The 18552-nt window shown below is 26.5% G+C and overlaps 1 protein-coding gene across 3 annotated transcripts in view; it reads left to right on the plus strand.

The window, feature by feature from the left end:
- The window catches only part of LOC132919737 (transient-receptor-potential-like protein), a 39429-nt gene extending 21085 nt beyond the window's left edge, over positions 1–18344 (plus strand). For all 3 annotated transcript variants that reach the window (XM_060981546.1, XM_060981545.1, XM_060981547.1), the window contains 8 exons: positions 952–1104; positions 2440–2698; positions 2839–3081; positions 5770–5965; positions 6053–6220; positions 8358–8595; positions 12861–13080; positions 16338–18344. In XM_060981546.1, coding sequence (XP_060837529.1) covers positions 952–1104; positions 2440–2698; positions 2839–3081; positions 5770–5965; positions 6053–6220; positions 8358–8595; positions 12861–13080; positions 16338–16842 — 1982 coding nt within the window. In that variant the 3' untranslated portion in view covers positions 16843–18344. The remainder of the gene's footprint in view (positions 1–951; positions 1105–2439; positions 2699–2838; positions 3082–5769; positions 5966–6052; positions 6221–8357; positions 8596–12860; positions 13081–16337) is intronic.
- Positions 18345–18552: the final 208 nt, after the last annotated feature.

Genomic DNA, 18552 nt, shown 5'->3' on the forward strand with positions numbered 1-18552 from the left:
TGAGATAAAGCTCTACGGTATTATTATCTTTTTTTTTTTTGGGGGGGGGGGGTATTTGTACATTAGGTGATTTATTACGGTAAAATAATCTATAATAATTGTATAAATAATTGAATGGTCTACCGACACCAAGTATAAACTACACCGCTTCGTTATACTTGCAGTAAAATGTTATTAAAACATGATAATTTATTATTAACTATTATTGCTATTATGCATGCACCGATTATAATTTAGAAAACATTTTATGAATTTTTATTCCGATAAAAAGAACTTTTTGAATATGTCTGTTAAAATAATACCTACATAAAACAATATCAATTATTTGCTGTTCATGATGCTTTAAAAAAATAGTAATATAACAAGCTAAATGTTTAAAATCCATGCATTTTTGAAAAATAAGAAAATATTCTAAAATATATGCATTACGCATAGTTTTCTGAATAACTCTTTGTTCATACGTATTAAAATAATAAAATGTATCATAACTGATGACTAGTTATAATAAATTAATAAATAATAAATACGTATAATTATAAATTTTAACACAAAACAAGTATAAAATGTCTATAGTCTTACAAATTTTACCACAAAATGTAGTCCCCACTACTTATACAATAATTAACTATTAAGTTATGTATAATTATAAGTACACATTGTTTCCAAATACCAATAATAATCAGGAAGGAAAAGTATGAACTCACTTCGATAAAAGTGCCGCATGAAATATATAATAATAATAATAATTCGTCATGATTTAAATTTCAAACCATATATTGTATCGTATTATATCTATGATTAAGTGCGTACATATGTTAGGAATTTATTTAGTATATTTTCAAACTTAAAAATTAAAAATTAAATTAAATTAAAAATAAAAATACACTTAATATTAATATGCACAAGAGCTTAACCATTAACCTTATATACACTTGTTATGTTTTACTATAGGTCTATTGGTACTTGTGTCGCAGCGGGCTGAAACGCAGTTTATAGAGCTCTTCGGGTCTGAATCAATGAATAAAAGTCTGCAATTGCGACAACTTCGGCAACGCGGCAACGGACCGTCGTACATAGAGCTCTTGATCTTGCATTTTGTCATAGGTAAGATGAGTGGATCTATATATAAATGCGTGTCGCGTAGAGTATAATATAAGGCTACAATTACATAGTAGTTTAGGACAAATTTTTGCTACCAGTCAGTGATCGTTATTTTTGATAAAATATGACGTATGTTGCAAAAACCACGGGCTTTGATTTAAAGAAACTAATTCTGGACGTAAAATCGGGGAAAACGTCAGTTTCGCCGCCAGACCTTTTATAATAGAAGGAAAAGTACATCATTTCCGATAGTATAGATATATTTAAGACAATCTATCATTTTTACCAATTTGAAAATTTAAGTTTAGGCTAATTAGAAAAATATATGGAGAAAATAAAAATTTCCCGAACAAAAATTACAGTTTGATTTTACTTATATAATGTTTAATGTATATTATACTAAAATGACTTTTTATAACGTATAATATATATAATTTAGGGTGGCTCTTATTTTACGATATTGGATTTTTTTCAGTCTTACCCCCTAAATTAGTTTCAATATATGTACAATTTAAGTATACAACATTTCAAGTCGATCGGTATATATGTAAATTTTGATTATATGTATAATATCTATTTTGTACGTTATTACTTGTAAGTAAATAAATTAATCATTTTCGAAAATGCAAATTTACATTTGATATTTCATTATAATAGTTTCCACTGGAATGCAATATGTATGGAAATAAACAATTATATTATCATATTTTATACTGATTAATTAACTAGTTATATAATTAAGTCAATTTTAAATTCATTTTTTTTAATAAATTTAAGAAGGATACAGAATGAACACAGGAAAAAATTGATTGGTGGTTAAATGGTCTCTATGAATCAATATAAATTATTTTATCATTTGTGTTTGATATCAATCATTCAGATAGACTCATTGAACATTTTTTTGATAAGACTTTAATCGTTGATCATATTATGTGTTATTTTTAAAAATTAAAAATGTCTTCATTTATTATTTATAGTATATTACTGCACACCTATCATATTGAAGATTACGACTGTTTATTTGCAAGATAGAAATTTTTTTAATCAAACCATATAATTTAATACAATTTAAGTACTAGAGTAGCTTATGCTGTATAGTTATCCTATACTTATAAGTCCTAAAAAAGTGGCAAGAGACATTTAATATTTATGTCCACGATATTTGTATACCACGATAAAAAACACATGGTTTTCAAATAACTTTTGCTGCAATTAAGAAACACAGTAATATAATATAGTTAGGATATCAATTGACCTATTATCCCAATTATAGGTAGTATTTACCGTATTTGTAATTCTGACTGACGACTCAGATGGGGGTTCTTATTATTGCTGCAGGATACATATGGCAGGAGATACTGGACGTGCGCAGGGATGGTCTGAAGAGATATCTGGCGCACAACGCATGGAACTACGTAGAATTTGCCAGGAACAAGATGTATGTGACAGTGATCGCGCTGCGAGTTTACGCATACGTGACCGAAAACTCACAAATATCCAACGATCCCTCTTCGGCGTTCATTCCCAGGGAGAAATGGGAAACTTTCGACCCTCAACTCGTAGCCGACGCCCTTTTTGCTGCTTCCAACATACTGAGGTGAGCATTTTTTCAGTGTTTACAAAAATATAGAGCTATTGAATAAATCGTTGTTTTATTTCATCGTTAGTACTGCAATTTCAACACAACAAATATTTTCACTCAAAATCAATTTATATTATATTATGTTTTGTTTACAGCGCTTTAAAGCTGATCCATATGTGTTCAATAAGTTCACACTTAGGACCGTTACAACTGTCATTGAAACGCATTCTGATCGATATACTCAAGTTTTTCAGTATTTATAGTTTGGTTTTATTTTCATTCGCATGCGGTCTTAATCAGTTAATGTGGTATTTTGCCGATCTAGAACGAAAAAAATGTTACAGTTTAATAGAAGCGGGATCGGGCGAGTCATGCTCGAAATGGAAGAATTTTGGGAAGTGAGTCTTTAAATAAAAATACATTTTAAACAGCTAACCAGCGTCAGATTAAAAGTCATTAGATTAAATGGTAAATTTATATTGTTAAAAAATATTTCTTTTATAGCAAATTGTAGTTCTATAATAGTTGGTTGTAACGAATTTATTAGAAATGAATTAGTCCTCGATTTTGGAATAAAATAATGAACACAATTATAAATTTCTAAAATGTATTCAAAACTCAAGGTTACCAAGTACACAATACAAATAAAAAAAATAAAACCGGGAAGTAATTATTAGCCTATTGACCCAAGTATAGTAACAAGTTTGTTTGGTATATGTTTTTAGATTAAGCTATAATAATATAATCAAAACATTGATAGCATAAAAAAACATATTTGTGTTAAAACTATGATATTCTTACAATCATACATTTTTTTTTTTTTTTTTATTAAGATTAAGTATAAAATGATATATTTATTGCTAAATAATTAGTACTTTGTAAACTTATTGAAAATCAATTATAATAACATTCAATAACAATAGTTTTTGATAATATTTAATATTTAGTTCTTTAATACTTACTATTATAGACTTCTACATAACTATTACTTTAAACATAGAAACAATGGTACTGTTAGCATCATAAGTTTTAATACGATCCAAATGACCAATTGATATCTAAACGGTTTATATGATTCTACTATCAAATGGTTAAACTGATTTTAGAGGTGTTTACAATCAATATTTTTCCATGGTCAGTTCAAGATTCAGGCCAAATATCTTAATTATAAAGTATGTACGTATATTATACGCACACTTATTAAATGGATTATTATAAAAACAGTCGAACTGACACCTCTTCTCTAAACTGAAATTACCTTTTCATATTGTAATCCATGAAAATTGTACATCGAACTAGTTAAAAGGCTTTTAAAATGATTAATTATTTTCCAATACCTATTGTTCATACCTACATACCGATATGGTACCAGCTATAAAGTCAACCCCAATTTCGCTTTGTTAATTTATTATTCATTAGAATCGTTTCATTTTAAAAACGCCATTAGTAATTACGTCTTTTTTTTAGAACAAGGTCAAATATGATGTTTACGTATATCGCGTGATAAAGATAATATTATAATAAGATGGCCTTATTAATTTCTAATTATGACTTTAATAAAAACAATAACTACGTAGTAATTATATTATTGATTGTTAAAAAATATAATTGGTTTTATATCCGAACGAATAGGGGTTTTTTAAATTCACTGTAATACCATGTAATTTAATATAGTGGAGATTTCGTTTTAAAAAGTATAAAAAATGAATATTTTTAAATAAAATTTTGTTAAACAGCGCTGCAGAAATAATATAACTTATTAGTTCTTAGACAGTAAGTAAATGTGATAGAACTTAAATAATATTATTTTAACTTGGTAGTTGGTAAGAAAAACAAATATACTGATATGAAATCAAAATTCGTACATCAACGACACTTGACAGTTGCTGTATTTCTTCACAGCAACTATTTTAAAAATAAATACACTAACAATAATATTTCTCTTTACGTTCATACTCTAAAATCCGTTAAAATTAAAAAAAACTACAAGTGATATTTAATCAGATTCTATGTATTTGATGTTAAAAATAGTTAAAGCAGAAAGTTAATAAATGATTTGAGCACATTTTAAAAATAATAAAAACAATGTTGAATGATGGTAGTTTATACATTTTATACAATAAGAAATAACTATAATTTCCTCGCGAGATGCGTACATATCACGTTCAGACATTTCAGGACTCGTGATGTTATGCCAGAATATATCAAAATTCATATTTTGATAATTATAGCAAATCATTGAGTGCCCGAGTATAATAACAATGAACTAATTATAAATCTCAGCTTGTGTAACTCCAACAATTTTTACGAGTAATGGTTAGAAATAAACATAATATTTTTGTATAATTGCAGATATTATATCACTCAATTTTTTTTTTGTGAATTAATTTGGTCTGTGGTTAAACACAAATAAAATATATTATTATAGATTCTAATTTTTAATAGGATTCATTCATTATTTTGATTAATATGGATTATACTGGTCCACGGTATGTTATAAACCCTGAAGTATTTAACAAAATACATAATATACTGCTAACATCATAGATTTAAAAAAAAAAAAATATTTTACTTTAGCATAATGGTTATTCAGTTAATTTTTGTTGAACAATTATGATGTACAGTGTATTTATTACAGAATCTATATGCGTCTGATTTTAATATTTTGTTATACTGTAATCTATGTATTAATGATTTATTCTTTGAGTTCTCTATTGTTATCTACGTGATTTATATTCCGTTGGATTTAATTTTTTATACTTATTTACTTTATTAATTATTGCATACTTAAAAAAAAAAAAAAATTAGCCAACACAACATAAATAAATATACGTGACAAGCAAATATGTTAAATTTTTTTTAATTTATTAATGGATTTCAAATGTATAAGAATAAAAACATAACATTAATTAATTTGTTTTTACAATTATGTAGAAACATTATAACTGTTACTAAAACAAATTAATACAACAATTATTATACATTGTGTTAATTTTAGACGTAATAAAATTATATACATCCCTATATGTTTTGTTAAATACCATAATTAAAAAATTAAAATTAAATTAAAATTGTAACGTTTGCAGTGTGTTTGAATCTATACACACTCTGTTTTGGACGGGTTTTGGCGAGGTCGATCTTGAAACCTTTGATCTACCAGGAATGAAACCTTACACGAAATTCTGGGCACTTTTTATGTTTGCTACTTACTCGGTAATTAATGTTACGATTATGTTGAACCTGCTCATTGCTATGATGTCTAATTCCTATTCTGTCATTGAGGTATACATTTTTTGTTGTCATAACTCATTAATAATATTAATATTGCTTTACAACCATAATGCTGATACATTACATGATAAACTGCAGGGTCAATCAGACGTGGAATGGAAATTTTCCAGATCGAAACTGTGGTTAAGCTGTTTTGAAGAAACACCGACTCTCCCCTCGCCGTACAACGTGTATCCAACGCTGAAACACTTCAAAAAGCTTTATCGTTATATATGGAAGTCTAAGAAAACTGATTCTTGGCCTCAGGTAAAAATGTTTAATTTCGTAATTGAAAAAAAAAAGATTTTCACAAAGTAGTACTGTATTGAATCTATATCGATAAAATATATTTTTTTACTCGGAAATGGGGAAATCCGTTTTCTCTTATCCAGTATTGCAGCTGATGAGTCATATTTAAAGAAGACAACTTAAATATTTGTATAAATATTAACTTTATTTTGAATTGATAAAAATGTACAATTATTGCAGTGTAATGTGTAACTACCTATTATACCTACTATAATAGTTCAAAACGTTTTTCGAACTTTAATCAATTGATTGTATATAATAATTATATGGATATTATTACAATTATATTAGATACCTATATTATAATAAAACTATTATACTTTATAGAACTATGTTTATATCGATTAAAAGTTGGCGTGGCAATTATCTATGTTTTTGCAAAACATTCGTACAATAATAATAATTGTATTATTTGTTGTTGTATGCAAAATTTATTCTTAAAAAAAAAAAAATGAATTCTGATATTATAATGGACTAAAATAAATATAACCTAACCTTGTATGCTGTTTAATGTATGTCTGTGCAGCATATATGAATCATAATAAATGTTATATTATATAGATATGATAATAATAATATTATAAAGTACATTATCTCAGACAAATTGATCTTTGAGTATTTTTTTTTTAACCCATTAAAGTGTCTATGATTTCTGGGGCATTAGCTATGACTTAATATATTATTTTATTGAATACGTAATGAAAAACAATTTGTAATACTGCTCTAAAACCATCTTCGATGTGCACTCATATGCGATCATAACAATGAAATTGAACATTTTAAATTAAAATATTATGTATATTTATTTTTGGAATATTACGTCGTTATAAAATTATTATTTACCTATTGCAAGAGATATCATTTTGAATTAAAAGGTACAACCTATCCTATCTACTGTTATTTATTTTACCAATTTTGTGCACTAATTATAATGGAAATTAAAAACTAGCTTCTTTTTTTTAAATTTTTTTTCCCAACATTGCCCCGTCACAGAAACACTTCACTAAACATTCATATATTTTTATATCTGGATAAAAAGCTATTAAAAGTCAATCATTCAGAAAATATAGTGCATAGCTTTGTTGCAATCTTTATTGAAAATTCTATGTAAGTACTTCCAACCACTTACAAATTATTATCATGATTTGTGATTACATACAATCATGTACTATTAAAAATTATAACTAATTAAACATACCCATTACTATAGGCGATTTTTATTTACCTCCACGTCATAATATTTTCAATGCAACGTTTCTTGATTAGTAAGTGCCCTTAGTGGTGACTCTAATGCTAAACCAAGATTTTGGGGATATCGTTGAAATAATCCTCATCATCGTTTTATATAATATTTTCGACATAAATAATTGTAATGTACCTACCTACTCTCATCACCAAACCCTTCTTCTTTATACATTATCCCCGGTAATTAAATCACATCTCACAGACCAACATTTCTAAATGCGTAAGGGTTCTTCCATTTTAAATATAACTACAATTAATGTTGGATTTATAAACAAGGTGATTCTTTCATCAAACAATATTATTTCAAAATCTATTAACTTTTTTGAAAATATTTTTTACACAGTATGCAGTCAAAATAAAAATAAAACATTTTTTAAAAAGATTATATTTTTTAATATTTTTTATATCGTTATAATTTGTTGAATGATTTTATACATTTTTAATTTCATATTCTAAAGCAAAATATTTTTCGGAGCATTTTGATACATAAAATTTGAAATCCAGAAGAGTACTTTACTACTTAGTAGTAGTTATAACTTATAAATATTTAAAGTTTAGGACAGCGTAGTAGAACAGGGTTACTCAGCAAAATGTTGGTCTACTACTCCAAGGAAAAAAAAATTTATTAGGGTCTGGTAATGAAAGTAGGTAAATTAAAATTATTAGTTTCGACAACATTATATAAAACAATGCATGGGGGTTATTTCAGCGACATCCCCAAAAAATGTACTTAGCATTAAAGTCACCACTAAGTAATCAGTAACCTATTTAAAATGATGATCAAATATTTTTTTAAAGGTCAACTTTAAAGAAAAAAAATGAAATCAAGCGATTTTTTTTTAATTTTCAGAATGATAAAACCAACAGTTTCATTAATCGAAGTCAAAGAGAGAGTGAGTTTGCCACTGTGATGCGAGCTCTCATCTGGCGATATATTTCCATGAAACATCGAGAAATGGAAAACGTAGGCGTGACTGAGGAAGATGTAAACGAAATAAAATCTGAGCTCAGCACGATGAAATACGACTTTTTAGAAGTACTACGAAAGAACGGTATGGAAGTGCCTAGTGATCATCGTAAAAAGACCAGTAAGTACACTGAATAGTTATTCATTATAAGAATTTTTAAAAATATCCAAATCAATTTTCATTTTTATTAGAACAATAATTAATTTCAAGTATAAATCATACACAATTCTACTAAAATGTCAAATTTTTCCCTCACTCTAAGAGTATGAACTAAATTGTTTAGTATCAGTTCATGATAAAAAAAAAATCGTTCAGTCTGTATCTAAATAGGTTTGATTAAAATATACGGATAATAATTACTACCTATTAGAATAACAACTAACAACATGAACTACAGTGTATGTTGTTAAACCTTAATAACGAGTATAGTATCTGACTAGTATTTTGTGCGTGTGGTATTAAAACACACGCATATATATATAAATTATTCAATTTTTACGAGCCAAAATGGAATTCATATGTTAGTAATCTGTACCATATCAACCTATAGAGATTGAAAAACGAAGCAAATAACACTCCCCGGGTATTATTTGTATGTGCAAAATTCAATATAACCTTACATTTATTTTCATACTTGTATATATATTATATATAAATTAAATTTATGTGATACAAAACTAGGTACTTGGTTATAATCAATACAAATAAAAACGTAGAATTATACATTTTTATTTGTGATGATTCAGTTTAGTTTAAATTGTGATTAGACATTTGTACATCTATTTTAGTATTTTCAACTATCTACAGAGTGTAATTACAAATTTAAAATACGAACTTCAAAACTGTTTCTACATTCTACATTAATTGGTTTTAAAATAAACACTTTGCTTATACTGCTTAAAAATATAGATATAGATATATAAATAACTACTGAAAACGAAATATTAATCGATCTTCTTAATTTGAAATTTCAACCATATGATGCATAACTTATAAAATAAAAACAATATCAAAAGTAAATCACTCATTACCTATTATTTTAAAACATGATTTAATTTATATTGTTTACACTCTTAAATAATCATTTAATCGAAAGTATTAATACTTGATAATTTAATATTTTATAATTTTATGATAAATATATAAAATCTATCCATCTTTCTCAATGCCATATTATAAATAATTTAGAACAATTATAAAACCATTTATTTGCAAAATACAATTCTTTGAAACAAATTCAAATATTTACATATATTTTAATATTTATTTAATTTATACGAAAATTGTTGATATAATACTCTATTTTAATCACTCTATATAAATTTATATAATATTATTAGACAAGTAAAGAGGAAAGGTAATGAAAAATTATCATTTTTGTATTATCTTTTACAAAAAAAAAAATATATACATTTTATCTCAAACAAAAATAATTAATTGAAATTATATTCTTTAATTTTTTTTATTTATTTCAACACCTTATTATGTATAACAGTAATAAAAAAGTGTACTTATCTCGATTCATTTTAGCTTATCGTATATTTGTCTTATACGTACCTATATATTGTATTTAAATAATTGTTTTGCTACCTGCTTAATTGTTTACCCTTAAATAATATTTATTATGTTTAAATATAAATATTAAATATGCTCAAAAGTATCATAATATGTTGTGTAGTTTTGATTACCACCTACCTATTAAATAATATGTTTGTTTATTAATCAATTAATTTATATATATATCAAAAGTAACTGTTTACAGTTCAAATTTTACGCGTTATTAAATTGTCAACAGTCATAATTTGATATTTTTTTTACGTGTATTTAAATTTAAAATTTACATTTTTTACCGATGACATTATTCGAAATAATAATAATATACCTATTACATACATTATATTTTTCTTCCTATCTTCGAGTAATAAAGTGTTTAATTATAATATGAAAATGCAAGTTAAGTTTAATTTTTTTGAATTAATAGTACATGTAGAATATTATTTAACATATTATTACATAACTATATGTGAAACATGAAATAAAGTAAACAAAAACATTCCTAAATTTGTTGATTGAAGTAGCGCTTCATGCACCCTAACTAGTGACAATAGAATACAAAGGTTTATAGTATTATTTTTGATATTAATTATTTTAAATTTAAGCACGATTCATATTAGAACAGAAACATAATTTTGAATGTAGCTAAGTCATCACAAAATAGTATAAGCATTATATTTTCTTCTCCGTGTTAAGTAAATTATTTTATCAATTTTAAATAGGATATTATTTAAAACTAAAAATAAAATATATATTTTCATAGGATGTATGTAAGATTATTTATACATACGTATTTCTTTTTTTTATCGATTATTAACGCATTTTAGCATATTATAATTTATAATATAGTGTTGTAGCTTCAATAAAATAAATGAGTAGACCAAATAACCCTACTCTCCCACCATTAATACACACACACCATTCATAGATTAATTTAGACCACTTGAAATCTTGACAATAGATACTAATATTATAGTATATGAGTGTATGTAGGTGGTCTACAATACGATATTAATTTTTTATTAAATAAAAAATTATTTAAAAAATGCATTAATATACGTTTATGGCCAACATTATTAATGAGAATTTCATTATTTTTCTTCATAATCCTATCACTGTAATATTTCTAACAAGAATACAAAAAATAAATCTGAACGTTATTACATAATATAATTTAAAACTATGATAAGAAAACGAAAACACGAGGAAACAGGAGATGTGGTTCCAGTGGTTAACGGAGATTAATTAATTAATTAATGTTAATTAACCATGGTCTTAGCTATTAATACTATTATATTTAACTATTTAAAGTTCAATTAAAAAAGAGTTACAACATTAAAAAGTTATCATTGAAAAAAAAACGATTTGAACCTATAGGTACTTAAATATTTATGCTGGTATACCTATAGTATATAGAGAGCCGATATCGACTGTAGGTACGACAATCGACGAGTTTATCAATTCTTTCTAAACATTAGCGCCGAGTATAAATAATAGGGTGATGAACTATAAATCTATTAACTAAAATATTTAATTAATATACATGGTTGATGAATATAATTTTATTTAACGTTTTAGTGATTTATTGAATTGTTTATTGTATCATTCGTATAAATTAGTCCGCTCAGGTCCTAAGAAATTGTAGATATCATATATGATGAACTTATTAATTCACTGTTAAAAATGTATATATATATATTTAATGATATATCATAAACTATAGCACTAGAATTATAACGTCATTTACCTATACTAATTTTAAGAATAAATTTAAGTATAAAATCAAATCATTTTAAAGCATTTTTACTATAGCCAATAGTCACGTATAACATTATTATAAGTGCGTGCATTTGAAACACGTCTTGTACTTACTCTTGTCACCTAAAGATATTAACAATAAAATCACTAAAAAAATTAATACACGTTATTAATTATTATGAAGTATTGAATTGAAATAAGGGATTCAATTTTAAAAATATAAGGTATTATAATATACTTATATATGTACTATTATCGTTAAATTCTTATAATACATGTTTAATCAAAATATTTCATGAATGGTCAATACAATTTATTTATAAGTATCTAATTTGTTTTTATTATCATAAATTAAAACAGTCTAGATGTTCCATATAAATCACATTTAGTATTTTTGGTTAATGTAGAAAAGTGTTTAGTTGAAAGTTACATTTGATTGTCTATACTCTATATCAACATTTTTTAAACTGTGGTCCATGGTCATTGGAAGATCCGTGACACTCGTATCGGATGTCCGCATGGGCCCTATTGGTGGTTCCTGTCTGAACTGTTGAGTAAAAAAAAAAAGTATTCGAAAGAATATTGGTAGAGGGGAGTGATCCGTGATTTCTAAATGTCTTTCATCAGAGGTTTGTGTTTAACAAAAATTTAAGAACCACTGATTTATATATTTATCAGCCATGTCTGGTGTATATACATATACTTATGATACATATACATATATTTTAACATATATATATAATATATATGTTAAAAAACGACTCATATGTTGCACAAATAATTTTTTTCGTCTACATCATTCTAGACATTTGTTGTCTTAAGACGTAACATCCACAATCATTCTGTAAGGTTCTTTCTTACTTGAAACATAATTTTTTTATTATTATTATTATTATTATTATTATTATTAATACAAAATCATTCTTCTGGTCAGACGATAATTCAAAATCCAATTATAGATACCCCTCTAAACCCATCCCCTTTATTGTCTGAAAATCGTATTAATAAAACATAATTATTAGTTATTATACTGTTGTAGATATTATATTATTATATTTCGTTTTCTCTCACAGTGGATAAAAAGTCAAAAATCTGGGAACGGCGGTTGATGTCAGACTTTTACGTAGCACCAGTGTTTCCTGGTGGCAGTGCTTGCAGTAGTAGCAGTAGCATTGATAATTCACTTGAACATCGATTGCGGCCGATCGATCGGTTCCGTAAGGCTGTCCGAATGGTGGCAGCCAACTCGGCGTCCGGCAGATGGCGGACTACCATATGTGGCGTGTATCAAAAGTAAGTATAATATTATATTATGAAAATTATTCGATTTATTGCCACTTAATGTTCTTTTGCGGGTGATATTAATGTCTAAGTAATTCTTATTTGTTATAATTTTTTATGATCAGTGTCCGGTAGGTTAGGAACTATTGGATATATTGGAATTATATTATATATGCACTAAAATCATAATAGAATTAACATGATCATTTATTTATTACAACAAATAGATTTCTAATTGACATTAGATGATGTTTTTGTATGCGGAAAAATCATTTTTAATCAGTCAATAAAAATTTAAATTGTTTAATTTTGACAAATTTTCTTAAATAATACGTAAAAAGTGAACATTTTTTTAAAAAAAATACCTTGATTTAACAAAATCCATAACGTATTAAATAAAATATCATAGTTGAATAATGCTTAAAGCCATATAGATTTTTGTATACTAACTTACTTAATATGTCTTATTACAACCAATTCAGTTATATGAAATTTCTATAAATCCCTATATTATGACAATATCCAAAGTGTTCGGATAGAACAAATCACCAATCCATATGAAAATTGAATAATATGGATCTTATAATATAAATTTATGAGATTATATAGCTTTTGCACATCCATTCGATATTATTGAGTTATAATTAATATTAAAATTAAAAATTATTGTTAAATCATATCAGTTTTGTTTTTTAATATTCATATTTGGAAACTTAAGTAACTTTTTAAAGTGTTTTTAATTCACTTCCAAATTCAAAACCATCAGGGTTCTAAATTGTTCATGATTTTTATTAAGGTATATTGTGTATATTAGATTATTATCTATTTTTGAAACGTTCGAGATGGTTTTTACTTACAAGATTTTCATTGTATTAATTGTAAATTGTAATACAATTATTTGATGATTATGTTTTTCAGAATAACGTTGCGTAACTAGGTATATGATTTGATAATATGATTATCTAAAAAAAAAATTATTATTATTATTATTATTATTATTCAATAATTAGTTATTACTCATTATACATTTATCTTAATTACCAATATTAAACAACGATTTTCCTGTATAATTATGATTGGCCGCAAAGAATAATTACATTTTTTAAATATGATCATTGCTTCTGAGAGATCAAAACGCGTGTTACTCATTTTTTATATAATATATATATATATATATGTGTATATATGACTATTTAAAATGAATATAACATTTTTTATTACATTTAAATAATATAATAAAAGTTGTTTAACATTATCCATGATCATCAAGAATCTAAAAGACGTAAAAAACAACTATAGCTAAAGTTGTCCAGCTGTATTTTTTTAAATATAATAATTTTATAAATACTGTCGTTGTCGTACTATTATATTCGTATAATATAGGTGAATGAATTCATCATATTACACGTACCTATGACAATAGTGTGTGCGGTCGTTGAATTTTGCAGTTCCCCGAAAACCCTATGTAATGCCTATTTTTCGCATCGTGATAGTATCATCATAAATATACACGAGACGGTATTGTTTATTGTTCTTGCAAATATTATAATAGTGTCTATCTCCGTGGGCATGCTATTTTCGCTCACGCGTAAGTACATGTACTATTATTAATATAGTACCTATATGATCTATTATGTATAAGTACTGAAGTCACCCGATCTAATGTTCGTATTATTAAAACAAAACATTAATACAGTAATATCACAAGACAATTATAATTATTAATTTTATAATACAGTGAAACTTCCATATAACAAAGTCGACTAAGCAACAAAAAAAAATTCGTAATGTGGAGGAATTCGTTAAATAGAATTACGTATTTATTAACAATGGAGGTCATAGTTCTTAAAAATATTTCGTTAAACAGAAAATTTCGTAAAATGGAAGTTTGTTATATGGAAGTTTCACTGTATTACTAATAAGCAATTTAAAAAGATGTAATTCATCATAGTTGTTTTCCGCCGATTTCGTGAACGATTTTTAGCAGTTTTTGGGAATAAAATATTACAGCAAGTAACATATAGGTGAATTTTCGTGGGAGCAAGATCGTTGATATTTTTTAAATCGTGTAAAATATTGCTGCAATGTCAGATCAAAAGTATTTTCCATTGTGATAAGATAATTAGGTACGTTTTTCCGACATAAACAACATACACAGCTTCTGTCTGTCAGTCAGCTGATAAGTTAATGGCGTTAATGGGCCTAATTTATATTATTAATTTTAAACTAATTTAAGTATAACTATTGAAGAGCACGTTATTTTGGTAGAAAATTCAAAAGATCCTCGTGAAGTTATACAAATAATAATTGTGAATAATTTTAAGCATGTAAAATTATTTTCTAGGAAAAGTTTTTAGTAGACGCAATGTTTAGTTTTAATGCGATTTAATGAAATTATGACTATGACAAGTCAGACAAGTACTATAATATTATAATATATGCTACCATTTTTGTTTACATTATTTCGATGCAATTATTAGGTTTTGGGGTATAATTATATTTATGTGACCAATCGTTATTAATCGTTATGGTATAATATAATATTTTTCAGTTTTCAATCTAAACTAATTTAGGCACTAAGTAGGCTCAAAACTGAGAATCTTATCTGGATTGAATAACAAAAATTCAAAAGAAATCTTTATCTCCGTGGTACAATCAATGACATGTGATAAAATAAATAATTGAGTAATAATCAAAATTAAAAAAATTCAATACTTTTTCTTAAAAAATGTATAAAGATTTGATCAGAGTATTTATAATAATGACTTATTTGGGAGTTGGAAATTTTGTATTTTTAAAAATTCGATTAAAAGTCGATTAAAGAAACCGCCTGAATCAAGAGTTAAGCAATTTCAATCTCCCCCTTGATTAAGCTTTAGATACACCACAGTAACTTCAGAGTGTCACCGAATCTAATCTAAACGTGGATCTGATGCCGAAATATAGGATCCTATATAGTATATACAATACATATATTATATCATAATCCCGAACACGATAACATTAATAAATATCAAATTATTACTTTTTTAATAAACACACTAACTTGGTTATTAACTATAATTTAAATTATATTAACTAAACTAACATTCTCTCTTTATATTATTTTTATCAAAAACTAAGCATTATCTATGTTTGATCTTATTAATTTTTCCTCTTTTAGCGACACTTTCTCCTTTAAATGTATTTTCATTTCCATTGTCGGGTCTCATTTAGAATATGCTTCAGTTATTTGGGACTTCTGACTGAGGATATTGTTTTTTCTACAGCTCACAGATAGGCACCACAGCTGGGCTTGGGTCTTTCGTCAACAAGCAGAATTTGCAATGGGCTATGAACGAGGTGTGGGCTCTGCGTGAAAAACGGCCATCGATGATTTCCACGCCGACAACGAAAGCGCAAACGGTGATTACGTCCGCGTCGTCTACTTCGTACCCGTTCGAACTACCGGAGCGCCGGAGCACTCTGCGCACGCTCATCGACGAGTTCCGCCGCGGTGAGCACCAACTCCACCGCGGGCCCGGTGGGGACGCTACATCGTGGGCGGCCCCCGCGCCGGTCCGCGGGCAACTGCTGAAAGCGCCTCCGCCGTCACACCAACAACCTCAGCAGTCCGCAATGAAGAAGTCCGCGTCCGTCTGGTACGCCGCACCACCCGCGCCCGACCGACCGCTAGTCACCCGAATGAGCATGCCAAACTTGCAATCTGGAACCACCTTCGACCGTCGACAGCACCCGCAGCAATCCTCTGGATCCATACCCGAAGAACACTAACGTATTGTATGTATATACCGCTGCAGTGTTGTCGGTCCTTAGATTTTTCCAACTTTAAAGGGCTTATTATTTGACCTAGACGTTTTAAAAATACCTTTAATCCGTTAATTTGTGTTTTTAACAACGTTCCATAGATTGCAATGATAACACTTATAAAAGAAATATAGGTGAGGAAACTACAATATTAGATGTACTATTATAGTAAAGTACTAAAGAAAGCATATAATTTTATGTCACTCGAGTACCACCCTACTATATTTTTCCCAAATCAAGCACCTACTTTATTGAGGTGACCCTCACAACCTACTGAAAGTTTATATTTTACAGAAATAATAGATCTTATATACATATATAATACATTTATCTACTGCATAACTGAGCAGACGATGCGTATCGCCATCTATTCGTCTGACTTTTGTTTTTTAGTGATAAAACCTAAAAATTATTGTTGGAATATTCATGTCCACCAGTCACAATGACTAAATTATTTATACTAATGTAGTAATAAAGAGATAGATAATCGAAAATGTTATCTTCATATAAATTTATGTATATTCTTTCTTTTCGATCAATAAAAATTAAAAAATTAAAAATACCCAACACTGAAAATATATATATTTTTTTTTTTATTTTTTTTATTTTTTTTGAACCTTGATAAAGCCCGTAGCTCTTAATTGTACAATTTTATTTTATTGGACAATGTGATTTAGATAGTTTACGTCAAACAACATTTTTTAATTTATTAATTTCATGTTCATGTATATTTGTCTCTTAATTAAACTTGTACGTACAAGTTAAAATCGTTTTTTTCCAATGTTATTCAAATGCTTACATTATATTTGTATCCTTCAGATAGAACCTTACAGGACACAAATAACAGTAATTAGAAGGTCAGTTTTATTCAATTTGTTTTTCTGGTAATTACATCACAGTGCAGTGCAGTAAATTACGTCACGTAACGACGTAACTTCAAGATATCGATTTCTATATATTTTTGTACTCTTATTATTAAGTATTAAATCTGTAAGCTAATCCGTAGTACATTTTCTACAAAATATTTTCATCTTTATTATATCATTATTAATTTAACATATAATATTATTCTAGAGAAATATTTTAAATCATAAAAATTTTATTGTCTTTTTCAAAGTTAAATTAATGTTTGGGAAGATTCAGACTTTACGACTAGACTACTCGTCTCTCGGATTAGACTCGAACGTGTAAGCTATCGGTAGTTTGAAATTGGTTGGTCTCATTTTAATATTTATAAAATGTCAAATTTACATTATTTTTGTATTTATTATTTTTATTATTATTATTATTAGGTTATCTGCACATAAAACTATGGTTTTTCAGCTATTATTTTACTAATATTATGTATTTATCTATAGATTATAAAGATTATTTTTAAGTAAGTACGATCATTTATTAACAATATTTTTTCTCGATAACATTATTATTTGTAACTATTATAATAATAATAATCAAAAATCTTATATAATTTTTACGTTGTTACATTTTTAAAAGATATGTCATTGTAATATTATAGTTTTAGTAAGCTGAATATAATTAGGATAAAAATTAAAATCGTTCAGTTTCAAACGCTAGAAAAATTCAAAACTCTGCATTAAGGAGTTGCATAATTTTTAAATCATCAAAGCTATATCTTAAAATATAAATCATATTTTCTAAGCCTATTATCAAGAAATA

This window comes from Rhopalosiphum padi, chromosome 2 (genome assembly GCF_020882245.1).
Source record: "Rhopalosiphum padi isolate XX-2018 chromosome 2, ASM2088224v1, whole genome shotgun sequence".
NCBI classification, from domain to species: Eukaryota; Metazoa; Arthropoda; class Insecta; order Hemiptera; family Aphididae; genus Rhopalosiphum; species Rhopalosiphum padi.